At 38.1% G+C, this 15,014-nt stretch overlaps 3 protein-coding genes across 3 annotated transcripts; 1 reads left to right on the top strand and 2 right to left on the bottom strand.

Annotated features, from left to right (window-relative positions):
• Positions 1-3,563: 3,563 nt before the first annotated feature.
• LOC131679220 (transmembrane protein 62-like) lies at positions 3,564-6,856 on the bottom strand. The gene is made up of 4 exons (XM_058959883.1): positions 6,581-6,856; positions 5,130-6,354; positions 4,722-5,025; positions 3,564-4,661 (listed from the first exon to the last, which is right to left on the bottom strand). The coding sequence occupies exons 1-4, from the start codon at positions 6,803-6,805 to the stop codon at positions 4,376-4,378; spliced, it is 2,040 nt and encodes a 679-aa protein (XP_058815866.1). The 5' UTR covers positions 6,806-6,856; the 3' UTR covers positions 3,564-4,375.
• A 6,514-nt stretch (positions 6,857-13,370) lies between these two features.
• Positions 13,371-14,149, top strand: LOC131685300 (protein PPP1R35 homolog). The gene is made up of 2 exons (XM_058968932.1): positions 13,371-13,771; positions 13,833-14,149. The coding sequence occupies exons 1-2, from the start codon at positions 13,472-13,474 to the stop codon at positions 14,127-14,129; spliced, it is 597 nt and encodes a 198-aa protein (XP_058824915.1). The 5' UTR covers positions 13,371-13,471; the 3' UTR covers positions 14,130-14,149.
• LOC131685301 (uncharacterized) lies at positions 14,134-14,759 on the bottom strand. Its single transcript, XM_058968933.1, has 3 exons — positions 14,591-14,759; positions 14,376-14,522; positions 14,134-14,313 (listed from the first exon to the last, which is right to left on the bottom strand). The coding sequence occupies exons 1-3, from the start codon at positions 14,674-14,676 to the stop codon at positions 14,229-14,231; spliced, it is 318 nt and encodes a 105-aa protein (XP_058824916.1). The 5' UTR covers positions 14,677-14,759; the 3' UTR covers positions 14,134-14,228.
• Between the last annotated feature and the right edge of the window lie 255 nt (positions 14,760-15,014).

The following is a 15,014-nucleotide window of genomic DNA, read 5'->3' as shown; positions in this document are numbered from 1 at the left end:
TGAATCATTTTTACCGAGTTGTTCACACCACTCTGACGACGTGCAGCCCACCGCAGCCGTCCGAATTTCGCTGAGCGAACAATGGTTGCAATTCGATATTCATTCGCCGTCTCCATATTCCGTATCATATGCATCCCATCCAGGGTGGCCAGACCTACCGATTTATCAGTAGTCCTACCGATTTTGGTCTTCCCTACCGATTCACAGACGACCAAGGGAAAACTACTGATATTTTGTTATCCCTACCGAAAACTACCGATTTTTATTGATTTTGGACACATCCTTCAACGTTCATTTTGTGGATTGGATTTGGTCTGAGATCTGTGTTTTTAGGATTTTACAATTCTATGTCAACACTACGTTTTTGGGCATACCTACTACCGATAAACTATTAGTGACCTTACCCGATATTAAGGAAATCTACCTGGCCACCCTGATCCCATCATAGATCGTACTCAAAACTTTCCATTCGAAAACAACCAGTCTAACTTCATGCGGTTTTTCGAACGCACGCTGCGTTTCAGGCTCGAACTTATACCTTTAGATGGTTTGGAGGTTACTTTGCTCCAGCGCGCTTTCCGTTTGATCCATTTGGGCGTTGGCAAATCTAACTGATATTTGCCGTTCTTGAATTGAAAGATTTCTGTTGTGATTACACTTATAATTAAGCGCATGGTTATCATACTTTTTTTTAACTACCATCAGTTCTATAGTTAATTGAAACAAATCATCGCAATCATTTAACGATATCATTTAACGGCTCGAAGATTTTTGCCCTTTAATTTGTTTACGACAACATACCCAAACCTCGGAAGCTGATAAGGTTTCCTATGCCAGGGTTTATGAGCTCTACAATAGAGCTTCATATACCCAGAGACTAATTGAGACGGCGGACTCACGAGTTTTCGTGGCTCAAGAGGTACTAACTCAGGTAGTACTAGACGGTCCCTCGAAATGTCAAACAGAAAACGTTGATCATCGAGGATGCTTTGCTTTTTTTTGCTACGTGTTTTTATTTTTCCTGCTAGGTTATCTGTTGTTTACGAAGCAGTGAAAAAATTAACTTACCCCGCAAACGATTTTCAGTAAACTTTCCCAGAACCATCCCTAAGTAAAGGTTGATGCATTCTGAACAATTATTGTTTTCCACAATATTTTAAAACAATATGCAAAACACGCAAAGGTTTCATAGTTTTCAAACAACAGTGGCTTGACATTACACCCGGGAAAGAAAACAACACAGTGGCTGAAACATTACAAGAAATAAGATCCAAAAACGAAGTTGTGGGAAATCTTACGACGCTAATCTGTCTGGGTATTTATGGTGCATCTTTCGTGCACCGAAATGCCTCGGACGCCATGGTACACATTCTTTTTCGAACTTTATGTTGTTAAAAACTTCTTGGGCACAACCGCACTTATAGTTTCAGCAATTTAAATGCATACAAACTGCGATTAGTCATGAAATCCCCGAACGATAACAAACTGGTATGTGGTTGAAAGGCTAGAAAGTGTCGTTGCGTAGATGGAAAACGGAGACATTTTTGCATGTAAACAACAAATGCATGCAGCGACGATCCTAGCAACAGTCAATAAATAATACCTGCTACCAACTTTACAAGCCCGATACAAAGAGGATCACTAGATTGGTTTGTTAAGGTTGGCAAAACTGAAGGGACCGTGATAGTTCTAATACTTTTTAAGATCTAGTACACAGTGTACCACGGAATTTCGAGTGTTTCTTCGTCAATTGGTAGTCTCTATTAGTCTCTGATATACCCATATACGGCCTGTTTTAAAAGCTTGATATTCGTACTGCTTAAAAGCACTTGCAAAGCTTGTATAAAGCTTATAGACATTTGCAAAGCTTGTATAGAATCTTTAAGCATCGAAAAGCTATTATATAGTGAATACAATGCTTGCTTTAGTGGTTTCCTGGGTAGTGATCCGGTTAATTCCGCAGAGAAAATTAGCTTTTCTAGGCAATACTCCTACGACCGGCTGTTTGAAGTTCAAATTGCATTTGTTTAGGGAACATGCGATACTCTCTCGGTAGCCGGCTACCCAGAGTTTAAAAAAAAGCTCGAAGCCAAATTAAGATCTTTTCTTTTCGAGTGATTGTGTACTCGAATAGTAGCTGAACAACTACAAAATAAACTATGCTCTACAGGTCTCATCGCTTGCTTGGAGCGAATCCTAAACCTTGTACCGTTCCAAACCACCAATTCCGCGCCACCTATGGAAGGGTTTGATGAATTATCGTCCTTTCGTTAAGTAGGTGAGGCATCAACACTTCTAGTCTACCTTATCCTTTATCCTTCTCTGTGAACGATGGAGATGGGGACGGCCGGTAATGGTTGAGGTTTTAATATGGGTCGGAATGGTAACAATTCGTACTTACCATTTCCAAAGCAACTTTTATTAAATAATCATCAGTCGAACATGATGAAATCACGGTGCAATACACTAAAATCATCGTCACAACGCAACGCTATCAGCGTAAGGAACGTGAACTTAGTTGAATTTGTTGTACAGAATGTAGCATGCACATCAGTGTGGGAAACCCACGATCACTGTGCTTCACAATGTTGTTTGCAAAACTGAAAAATCTAGCTTGGGTGTATTCCTATATATTTATGGGTGCTTTTGACAATGTATCCTTCCAGTCTATTCTGGTGACGACTCGCGATTATGGAGTATCTGCATGTATCTCGGGTTGGATATACGCAATGCCTAGTAACCGCACTCTTTGCTCGTCACTAGGACATGCAAAGATATACAAGTTGAAATTTTCTGCTCCCCTCAGGGTTACTAGCGTAATAAGACTGATCAACAGAAACAGCGTCAGATCCAACATAGTTTGCTTTAAACAGTACAAATCCTCTAGTCAAGATTCAAATAATGAGGTTTAGAAGGGCCCGTCAGTAATACCAGCCTTAGGGCCCAACGCGGCTCTCAACGGCCCTGGTGGTACCGCACCAACAAAGTGGATTTCGTAGAATATCATCAATTCATCTATTTGCTACCAATTCCGCTCATTCCAAAAATATTGAGTAATTGTCAAGAGGAAGCGAAAGAAGTTGCAGAGCGCTGCCGATGTTAAGAGCTGATAGGACTGTCCACTGAGGTGGACCAGCAGAATATCCCAATGTTATTGCGTGGAATTAAAAGGAAAGTTAGGATATTTCATTAAATACACATTGGATTTTTTTTAAGTGTAATAAAGTTTCATCACTTTGACTGCACTTACTTTCTTAGGCGAGTGGAATGGGCATCTTGTTTCAATAGTTCTTTTTGCTTTATTTTCGATTATAGAGTTTCGCCCTAGTTTCGCCTCTTTTTCGGGTTAGTGAAATTTCTTTAGAACAATCTCTAACCCTATGTGCGGGGTTGGGAATCGAACCCGGGTGAGCTGCGTACAAGGCAATCGATTTACCAACTACGTTATGCCCCCCTCCCTCCTTCACCGTGTTTCAATAGTTATAATCACTGTTATTTTAAACTGATAAGCTCAAACCAAAAACCCCGAAGAAGTGATAAGCGCTCAACAAAAATAAACAATGTTATCAACTGATAGTAATTTTATTATCACAATAGTTTAGTTAGACAAATACTTTATTTTTCACAATCACTCATATTATCTAGCAACATGTAACAGCTGTGTTTCTACGAGTTATATAAACATTACCAAATGCCAGCTGTTTTCAGTACAAGGAAATCTAGTTAGTTTTATCTTATTTTTCTAAATCAACCTACTGATTGCAATTTATTGCTAGAATTATAGCAAATTCCGACACTTTTCTGAGGAAATCAGTGTATTTTTCTTTCCTGATTGCACTTAACTGCACAGGTATATATGTTATTAATTCGGTGGTGGTGGTGGTCGATAATAAACAATATATTAATTATATTTTTAACAAATTTTTGCATACTGTACCTAAGCGCCGTTTTGTAATAATTCGTTGACACTATTGGTCGGATGCACCAGACTGTTCACTAGCAAACACTGAATTAAATAAATTTGTTCAATCCATGTGTAGAATGTTGAATAATTTGTTTAAAAACATTTGACCTTCAATCGAAGTAAATGTTATGTTGTAAACAAACCTCCGTCAGCAGTCTAAAATATTCTAAATAAAATAGGTAGGTAAAAACCCAGCGTGCAGGAGCATTGAATTAATATTCTCAAGATTTATCTAGCTTAGCTCAGTCAGTAACTACTAAATGTGATAAAAAAAATGGATAACAGTAATAAATATAGATTTTTCATCAACATTGTGAATGCAGAAAAGGGCAAAAACACTCAATTCCTGATATCTGTTTGGTTCGAATTCTAACTGTTATGTTGCAAAACTTAAAAACACTGCGAAGACGCTCACTGGGAGAGGTTTGACTTAGGTTCAGGTGGGGGAGACCAAACGGCAGCTGCTGATCGAAGACACTTCATAGGCAGGTTCTTCGATTGATACCACAGCAGCAGATTCAGCACGATGGACCATGTTCGCAGCGGTGTGATTATGAAAGCTAGGGTACCGTAGGCGTTCCAAAAAATGAGTGCCAGCAGTAGTTCAACCGTCATGATGAGGATGAAGGGAAGATTTTGCCAGCTAGCGGCCAGGAAGTTGAGTTTCTTTTCAGCACTTGATGACCCTCGGTAGAATCTGTTTGAAGTACGATATAATTTAGATGGCTTGTTAGGGGCTTCATTTCAAAGTTCTTACCTTTTTTGGGCGTTACTGGCAAAGATGATGATTAGTGGAAATTGACAGAACACCAGCTGAAAGAACCCATAGAAGTAGGTCAACGTACCCGGCAGAAAGGCTCCATTCACAAATATGCCCCACACAAAAACGATGCCCATGTGGCCGTCAATAACCTCACCGAATGACCAGGGACCACAGGTCAGATATAAGCAGTAACCTACTATCGGGAATATCAGACGATCGACGGTCGACAAGATCCACATCTTACGGATCCACCCGCGACAGCAGTAGGTTCGAATGCGGGGACGGGAAACAGCTCCATCTGTTGGAATAAAATTAAACCATGGAATGGTATGTTATAAAATTACCTTCATATACCGCCGAGCCGAGTGTAAGGTAGGCAATTGAAGGGACAAGTATACTTACACCTCACTAGCATATGCCAGATACGAAAAACGCACAGCGGCAGCAAACACGAGATCAAAGCAACACTGAAGAATGCCTGGAAAATCTTATTCGTGTCGTACATCAGCACGAACCGTGCCAAAGTACTAAACTTCTTTCTGGAGCCATCCAATGTGAACTCCTGGTCCACCACTCGGTATCGACCATCTTCATCCCGCACAAAGACTGAAACTTTGTGTATTCCTCGTGCATACTGTTCCGCCTTCCACGGTACCACAAACAGCTCCTTACTGGCCTGTATGCAATCTACCCACTCCTGCTGGTCCACCTTCACCTGACATTCGGTAATCTTCGCCGGAGAAAAAGCCAGTAATCGAATATGACTAGATTCCAATTGAGCCCTTGATTCCTCCTTACCAGGTATGTTAAACAGAGCGTTCTTGGGGTTAGTTATCAAAACTACCGGCCATTGATTATGCTGCAAATCAACGAAGGAGAATTGACCGTGATCAAAAGCAGCCAATCGGTACATTCGATTCTTCATCCAATCACCGAGCTCCAACTCGAGAAATCCTTCGTTCTGCATTGTGTACATCTGCGGCACTGCGCCGCCCAACTTGTGGAAATGTCCACAAAGATAAGCGTATCCTTCCTGATACTTTCCGATTAAATTCCGAACCCCACTGGTGCCCAAACCGGGAGTCAAAATGCATGAAGTCGGGTAGTGGCCGAACCAAACTGTATAATTGGTTCCCGTGTCCCTTGATTTTTCAGCCAAACTCATTATGTGTTGGGTTTCGTTCATTGAAAGCATACCGACAAAGTTGAATGGTCTCTTCGGGCCCGGTTCCAGGCAAGCATCGACGGCGATAAAACTATATCGTTCACCGCCTGCGGTAACTTGATGCAGATAGGATCGTTGATGATTCCTACCTTGAACAGAATAGTTGGTGAACAAATCCTGTTTAGCTTGCAGTGCCGGAACGTTGAAATTATCATGATTGCCACGAATATCTAACCAAGTGGTTTTACTCAGCACATTTGTATCGCGTAAAACGTCCCTGTACCAACGCCATTCTTTTTCATGTTGTTGGGAACCAAGAAAATTAGCGGTTTTTGCATCCGTCAAATCACCAGAAGCCAGAACAACCGTGGGACGGATAATGTCTACCGTTCGGTTGCAAAATTCGATCAGATGTGGTACACGAGTGGGATCAAGGTAGAGGCTTATATGGATGTCGGAAATCTAAAAAGAATTAAAATGATTAAAAAAATCGACCATTATGATATTCTTTAACGAGACATGAAATCGACCTTGTTTCTGTCGGGTGTTTACGCTTGTGAAATAAAGTCATCGTTAACGCAACATCAAAGTCAATTTTCCATGCATAATTCAACGAACGTTGCAATATTTCACAGATCGCGTTAACCAATCCTTCGTCTCAATCGCTGTGTCTGCTATGCCCGCTTACCTGTAGAAACCACATCAAGTGCCATGGGCTATCGTCAAGCTTGAGTTGTTTGCCCGAACGCTGCAGGCGATCCATCTGCCAGCGCTGCTGGCCCTCGCTATAGGCGGCATCCAGACGCTTGCTCAGTTTGCTATCAATTCCAACTAAGTTTGCAACATTTGCCACAAAAATTGAAAATATCACGATGAACGCAATCAAAGCAATTGCCGCTGTTGTGAAACGCATCCCTATTTGGGATCGGATTTTGTTAATCAAACAAGTTTACAAATTGCAAACGGCTTCCTGTTAGTAAAAAAAACCCAAAGAATTACTGTTTATCCGCTTTATACTAGTAATTAATGTGGTTTAATGTATGAAAATGGTACTTACAAAACTTTGGATCAACTTAATACTTATATAATTTTCTTGGTTAATTACTCTCTATTTTGCAAGACTAATAATGATAAAAAATAAGTCTCCAGGATCTGATGATACTATTTTTTTCACCTGATATATAAAAGCACCTATCATCACTGACCCCAGTCTTACTGAACCTGTACTTTCGACTCCGAGGTGGATTAAATTTATGCGAAGAAGCTATCGATATCGCTCATTCGCTTTGTCAAACATATGTTTACCTTTTGATTTGGTTCGAAAAGTTGGTTAGAACCAGAGTTGCCAATTCGACGTCAACATTTAATAAGGCATTAAATACAAAATGCTCATGTTGAGAAAATGGCGTCTGCAAATTTAGCTCGTACTTTATATTGTTTGTGGCACTAAAAACTGGATTCTAACAACACTGCGCACTTACTATTCTTCCATTAAATTCTTCTCATAGACTGGTTAGTTCGACTGGTCTGTCTATGAAAGTACCATCTCTATCACTTGAAATACATGTGTTTTGACAGCTCGCAGTTTTCAGTAGCAGTTTGATCACTCGCACTTTGAAAGTGCGGAGTCCAGGTTGGTGGGAAGTGCGCAATATTTCCATTAAATTTTATGAACAGGAAAATAATCTACACGATAAAACCATATGCAATTAAACATCACTTTGATTTGCGTTCTCATGTTAAAAAGTAAAAGAAATGATTTCCCTTTGAATTTCACATGAAAATCCATTAAAAAGCATTTCACGTGGTGTTTCAAATTAAATTCAAATATTGCGCACTTCCCACCAACCTGGACTCCGCACTTTCAAAGTGCGAGTGATCAAACTGCTACTGAAAACTGCGAGCTGTCAAAACACATGTATTTCAAGTGATAGAGATGGTACTTTCATAGACAGACCAGTCGAACTAACCAGTCTATGAGAAGAATTTAATGGAAGAATAGTAAGTGCGCAGTGTTGTTAGAATCCAGTTTTTAGTGCCACAAACAATAAATTGCACGTAAATACGACATATTTATCCATTGAGTCGTAAAGTATAAACTTTCCACATGACTTTCGCATGACAAACATGTAGTGCATTTCTGTATGTAAAACATTTGATTTCATCGTTCATACTACACGTCTCAACAGCATGGCAACCAACATTCAATAGGAAAACATGTCTTATTGATGTCAAAGTTGTATCAATATAATTTGAAACATCACACGTGCAGTTTATTTTCATGTGAAATTCAATGCAAAATCATTTGGTATGCTTTTTCATACGAAAGTGCACATGAAAATGATGTTAAATTTCATTTGGTTTTATCGTGTGATTTTTTATCACTGTAAGTATAGTGGAACAAAATCTCTGACCTAAAGTCTTAATGAAAGTCAGTTTGTGGTAAGTTTTAATGTGCAATACCAATTTCACCATTGATTCTTCCTGTAGTTTGGTGATGATAACCTGTACTAATACGTTAATGTGAGTAGATAATGAATCCGAAAATAAGTATTATTTGTGATTTTCATATTAGGCAATTAAAGGCGATTAAATGGCGCGTTCCCTGGGCGATTTGGGGGCGATTTAAGGGCAATTAGCACATCCGAGTTGGCAAATAGCCCCCCGTTAGCCAGCAACTTGCCCTTATTGACTGGGAAGGGACAAAGGTATACCTTTTTATAAAAACGGCCTAGTTGTTGACGAAAGAGAAAGTAAACCCAGTCAAAAAGGGCAAGTTGCTGGAACGCGCCATTTAATCGCCTTTAATTGCCTAATATGGAAATCACAAATAATACTTATTTTCGGATTCATTATCTATTCAAATTAACGTATCAGTACAGGTTATCACCACCAAACTACAGGAAGAATCAATGGTGAAATTGGTATTGCACATCAAAACTTACCACAATGTGACTTTCATTAAGACTTTAGGTCAGAGATCTTGTTCCATTATACTTACACACGATTCCACAATTTCCCACATTCGTTAGCTAAATGAAATGCACTAGACAAACAAAACACAAGCGAGAACACAATTGTTTAAAAAAAACAATTTTAAGCTTAAGCCAGGCATGAACCGCCATGTTTGAAAAACAACCAAGTCCATTTCAGCCGCCAGAAAATTTGACTAAGTGTTGAAATTACCTTTAAATCGCATTCACAAATTGCATTTGTTCCTATTAGCACAGGCGAGTTAAGTGAAATGTCAAACTGTTTAAATCGCCTGACCATGTTCGCCCGCTTTTTTTTTACCGGGAACACACAGAGGCTCTCATTTGCGATATGCCCTTTTCACATGTTTATCCAGAATTCAGATAAACGTTGGCATCGGTTAATTCGACATAGATCTTTCATTAGGGCTTAAATCGCAAATGTAAACAAACTGCGTTTTCGCTATTATGACATTATGCGATAAAAATACTACAAGATTGAGGTGAAAATCAGTTAAAATGGTTTTTAGTTCGATTTATAATTAAAGAAAACAAAACGGCGAAACATGCATTTTCTTCGAGATTTCGACTTAGGCCCTTATGGAATATAAAGGCTAAACTTACATTTTTTGACAGAACCGGGCGAACACAAACACACATTATTCTTTAAACGGCGGTTCTATTATATAAATGATAAACAATATCTACTATGATCATGTCTACTCGATAGTTGTTGCACATAAACATTCGAATATTTCAATATTTTCATGTAATTCGAAGAAAAGATGCACACGACCTTACATTTACATTGGCTTTCTATGCGCCCATTTGCTGAGCCCTATAAAAAAGTATACTGTCAAGCTCGCCCATTTACCCAGCCCTACCCAGCAACACAGAGTCAGTTTAGCCCATTTACCGCGCCCTTCTGAAAATTATGTACACGGTTTAGCCCTTCCGCAGATGGTGGTTGCTGAAGGGCGAAATCACGACTGGGATGCAAATTGGGCGTAAGCATTTTTTTAGTTTCTACCCACTAAAAGCACATAGGATTGGGATGGGAATTATCATTCATTCGCATGATTCTTGGCGAATCCGCTCATTGCTTTAACAGCAGCCAGTCGTTCATTCACGATCCGACTAAAACTCTCCAAACGAACACAACTGAACGTAGGTAGAGATGAACTTCCGAAGATGTGAGCCAAGTAAAAGAATGACACGTACTATGTTGAATGAAGAAGATCGTGTTCTTCATTCGCGGATTAAATCGGAAGATTGTACTGTAAACATTCACAAGTGAATCAACTTTTAGTTCACAAATGAATGTGACATTGTATTCTCTGGTTGGGTTAGGTCAACTTTATAGTGCAAATGTACACTATAATCAATGTTGAGAAGTAGATTGCACTACAATCCACTTGAAATTGATATTGTGATATGCACAGAATCGTTTTAAGTTATTTTTTCCCCACCAGCACATTGCAAACTACTTACTCAATAATAAGAGATCACCAAGTGAAAATTTCATAGGTCTATAAACAAGAACGACAAGTTTTTTTATTAGAACGATCCGCTGAATGATTTGAAATGAATCTTTGTGAATGAAAGAATGCATTCAATTGCGATCCTTTCTGCTTTCATTCAAAACACTACGTATGCGATGGAGAATGAATCATAGCCGGGCGCTGTCACTTTTTTTCAGTTCTGTGTTTTGCTTCTCGCTTTCGCACGAACGCGTAACTCTGCACAAGAAGGGTTGCCGAGATCGGGTTTCACAGTAAGAGCATGTTGGTGAATTATTTTAAATTGATCGTTTCGTGAAATGATTTTTCCCATGCCTGCATAGGAATTAAATTTTTTGTTATATTGTCATAAGGTTTAACTAAAGATGCTTCCGGAAAAACATGGTCATAAAGTAATTTATGCCTACAATAAAAACTACATTTAGAAAAGCATCGCCGAATATTGAAACTGATTTTTCTCCATTTAAGTACATTGCGACTTACGCCCTAATGAAAGATCTGTGTCGAATTCGGAATGTATTCAAATCAGGGTTACCATATTCACTCGATATTCATAGATTTTTCTGTAATGTCACAGATTTTTTTCACAATTTTTGATCACAGATTATTTTTCACAGATGACAGATTTTTGGCATTTTGATAAAAATTTCGCAGATTTTTGGAAATATTGCGATTTTTCACAGATGTTTTGGAAATTAATCACAGATTTTCAGATTTTTTACTGTTTTAGTCATCAGAAACACAGGTTTCAATGTGACATCCCTAATAAACATCTTATAATTCAAGAGCCTAACAACCTGTTCAGGGTATCATCCAAACAATATCTATGGACTATATAAGTTAAAGTTCGTGTATAATATTTTTTGATTCGAGATCCCTGATTCACATTTCCAACATTGCTTGAAAATATTTTGGAATGACTGAGGATGGTTTGAAATAGGTCAAGAACATTGAAAAAAAAATGAATTGCTCGAACGTTTTGACAATTTAAGTGCTCAATGAAATCAAAGCAAAAGATTTCCTACAGCAGAACTGTCATTTATACAGATTTTGAAGCGCAGATACAGAATACAGATTTAATAAAGATTTTCAATACACAATACAGATTTAGAGGTTTTTTAAAATTTCAATTGACAACGTTATTGGCGGATGCTTCCTGCAGCCGTTTTCATTAAAAATAGTTATTCCTTCATCAATTTCTAGTCAAATGAACCATAACAATTTTTATATTCAAAAAAAATTAAAAAACTTTTAAATGTGCATAAATTATCTAAATTATTTTTCTTCATTGAATACAAACCAATACAGATTTGTTATAACGAGGATACAGATTTTCAACAAAATCTTCTGGCAGCTCTCAGGGGTGCCAACCTTCCAGACTTATCTGGATTCTTCAAAATTTTTGAACGTCGTCCAGACAAACAGATTTATTTTTGTATGATCCAGATTTCAGAGAATTTGTTCAGAATTATCCAGATGATATGAAAAATAGCCAAATAAATTACAAGAATGCTTCATTGATTCTTAACCACCAAAAAGGCAAGGAGTCTCGGAGGCCAGGCTAATCACAGTTCTTCAGTTTCAATGAACTTGTAATTTGAAATGCAAAAGATCGAGCGTTTTCGGGATTTCGATTTTCTCACTGATAAAATGACGAAAAAGAGGTTTTTGCTGTCATTGGGTCGATCTTTTTTGAAGTCAGAATTTTAACTTGCCTTTTTGCGGGTTAAACCACTTTAAGAATAGCTGGAAACATTACATATCAAAGTTTCTTCGCTGAAAGTCGACCGGATGTGCCGAATCAGCCGCAAAATGCTGCAAGTTCAGCGCACAGAGAACAGACATCCATGATCGAACAAAAATATTTAAAAAAAGTGTGTAAACATTTGAATTAATATACAATAAACACTAGCGCCGCCACACCAACCTATCCCAACTATCTGTCAAATCCATTCCGGAACCGGTTCGAAATCCTGAATGGATTCAGTATGGAATCTTGCTCAAAGAAAACAACCGATTTTGACTCTGTCGGTTGATGCATTTGAGCTGGAATTCATGCTGGAAGTCCGAACCGGTTCCGGACTAGTTTGACTGGGTAGAGGAATAACCGCTGTCAATTCTGTCGAACTCAGCCACAAAAAAACATGACGACAGTAGCGCACCTGGTTTGGATATCCAAACTACCTTCGAAACCGTTAGAAATTTTACACAAGTTGAATGCTGAAGATGGACATCTGTTCTCTGTGTTCAGAGGTTCAAATTTAATCCATTTGACGGATTTTCTGTACTGAAAATTTGACATTTAAAATCGGAATTAGTGCAATTACTGAATTATCGGTAAGTCGAGATATGTTTGTTAACAAACAAAAAAATTCCATTAGGGAAATTTACAAATACAACTCATAATGGAACTTCCTTAAAAAATAGCCCGAATAGAAATGCACAGTAACAAAACCATGATTTTCACTGTGACAGTACAGTAATTTTACAACAATTTACAGTAAGTTTTAGTGTTATGCTACAATACAAAAACAATAAACTTTAACGTTTTTACAGTAAATTTCAATGTAAAATAGACTTTTACAGTGAAAAAGGGGGGTGGTTATGTATCTTAACATTAAAAAAATCAATTTTTCTCCATACATTTTTTTCTCGGAAACAGTAAAATTTAATGTGAATGCACTGCATCAGTTTTTTACTGAACAGTGAAATTTATTGTTACATGAAATTTTATTGTAAATCTACTGTGAGAATTTGGCATCGAACAATGTTGAAACAGTAATAACTATAATATTTATTGTTTTATGATTGTTTGTAGGGTAAATGCTATTGTGAAATTCTATCCAGGAGACCATCCAGACAATTTAATTTTAAATTTTTTTTACAGATTTCCTGGAAAAACACTTGGCATCCCTGCTCGGAGCACCAAATGACCAACCCAACCACCTTCTAAATCAATGATCTTGATTCTGAGCATAATATGCCATTGTTTACACTTTTTTAGGAGCTAAATAAAGCTTGTAAACACACAATCCTCAAACAATATTTTAACGTAGATTATCATACAACTTTGAAATCAGCTTAGCAATGAAAAAAAGCAAATATCGGAAATGTTTCCTGCGAGGTGTTGAAGTTCCTCTAGCAACGAGTAATGCAAGAGTGCTAAAACCAACATCAGGAGACACAAACATCATACCTAAGGAACCCATAAAACGAATCGAACCCGTTCGACGTAGTACGGTTGCATCAAACAAGTTTAAGCAGCCGGAACTACACACCGCTTTGAACGTTCGCAAACAAATCGAGAAGGTTAGCGCCGTCAATTCGAAAGCGCCAACCAGCATCGGAGAACTTACACCCAAGAGCAAGAAATTTGTACGAGAAGAGGTACCGTTTGAAACTAGTAATAATGCAACTAACAAGTTCAAGGGTATTAATTTCATTCTAGATAACCAAAAAACTAAATTTTCAACACGATGAGAACGTTTTCAAAGGTTTGGTACCGGTGAACGTTAATGACTCGGTTCTGATCCCCGTTGCAAAAAAGCCCATCATCCGCGCCAAGTTCGTGACGAAGGCGAAACGAGATCCTGAACCCGAGTTGGCCGATTTTCTCCGTCCCATTCCCAAATTTAACATTGATTTTGATCCATACCTACCACCGGAATCGATTCCTCGGAAACCAAACTTCAACAATTTCGACAACATTATGGATGTGTTCGCAAAAATTGACGTAGGAGCTTGAATAATATTGTTTAATAAATTTATTTTCAAGTAAAAATATCTTGAATTCCATATGGAATTTATTTACACGGTTTACAATAGCATAAGCTTGCTTGTCAATTCAGTTTGGATTCAGAAACTTTACGGAAAACGTACCTGCTCTTGTAGGAATAACAAAATAGGAAGGTATGGCACCTTCACGTAATCTATAAATAAACGATACCTTGTTAGAGATAAAATCTTTGTTATACAACAGAATATTACCGACCCTTTTTCCTTCTGTTGAATGTTTCTGAAATCCGAAGGCTGGAAGTGATCTGAGCATAAACGACGCTTTCGTAACGATAACGCACCTTCTGCTTGGAATACAGCAGTCAATTCCTTCGAATCGCAAAATTTTACCCACTCTGCGCATCTGTGAACAATTTAGAAAAGCAATTACAATTTGAGAAAATTCAACTGCAGAAATCAGTTCTAACTTACAACTTTTCGTCGCGTGGGAAACCAAAGGATGATTTTCCTAGTCCATCATTGTAAGAACAAAAGTAGAACTCACATTTGCGACCCATTTTCCATGAAATATATTTAATTCATCAACAACCAGCGAAAAACGTGAAAACATTCCTAAATTAGGAATCCTACCTAATACAAAATAAAGCATACTGTCAAAAATATGAAAACATAGTGTTCTTGTGGCGCCGCTTGCGGGTGCATCGCTAACTTGTACGTATAGATTAATTCAATTTGACCGTTGATTCGTAGCACTATGAAGAGGATGTGGTAAAACAACTGGAGCAAATCCTAGAGTTAAACAGTGTTACATAATATGTATATTATAGCATATTTGAAACTGAAAAATAAAATACTAGCCTTTAACCGCGGTAGCGCGCTGCAGTTCAGTCAAACG

This window comes from Topomyia yanbarensis, chromosome 2 (genome assembly GCF_030247195.1).
Source record: "Topomyia yanbarensis strain Yona2022 chromosome 2, ASM3024719v1, whole genome shotgun sequence".
In the NCBI taxonomy this organism is placed as follows: Eukaryota; Metazoa; Arthropoda; class Insecta; order Diptera; family Culicidae; genus Topomyia; species Topomyia yanbarensis.
Note: the sequence above shows the minus strand (reverse complement) of the source record. Positions and strands in the feature narration are given on the sequence as shown.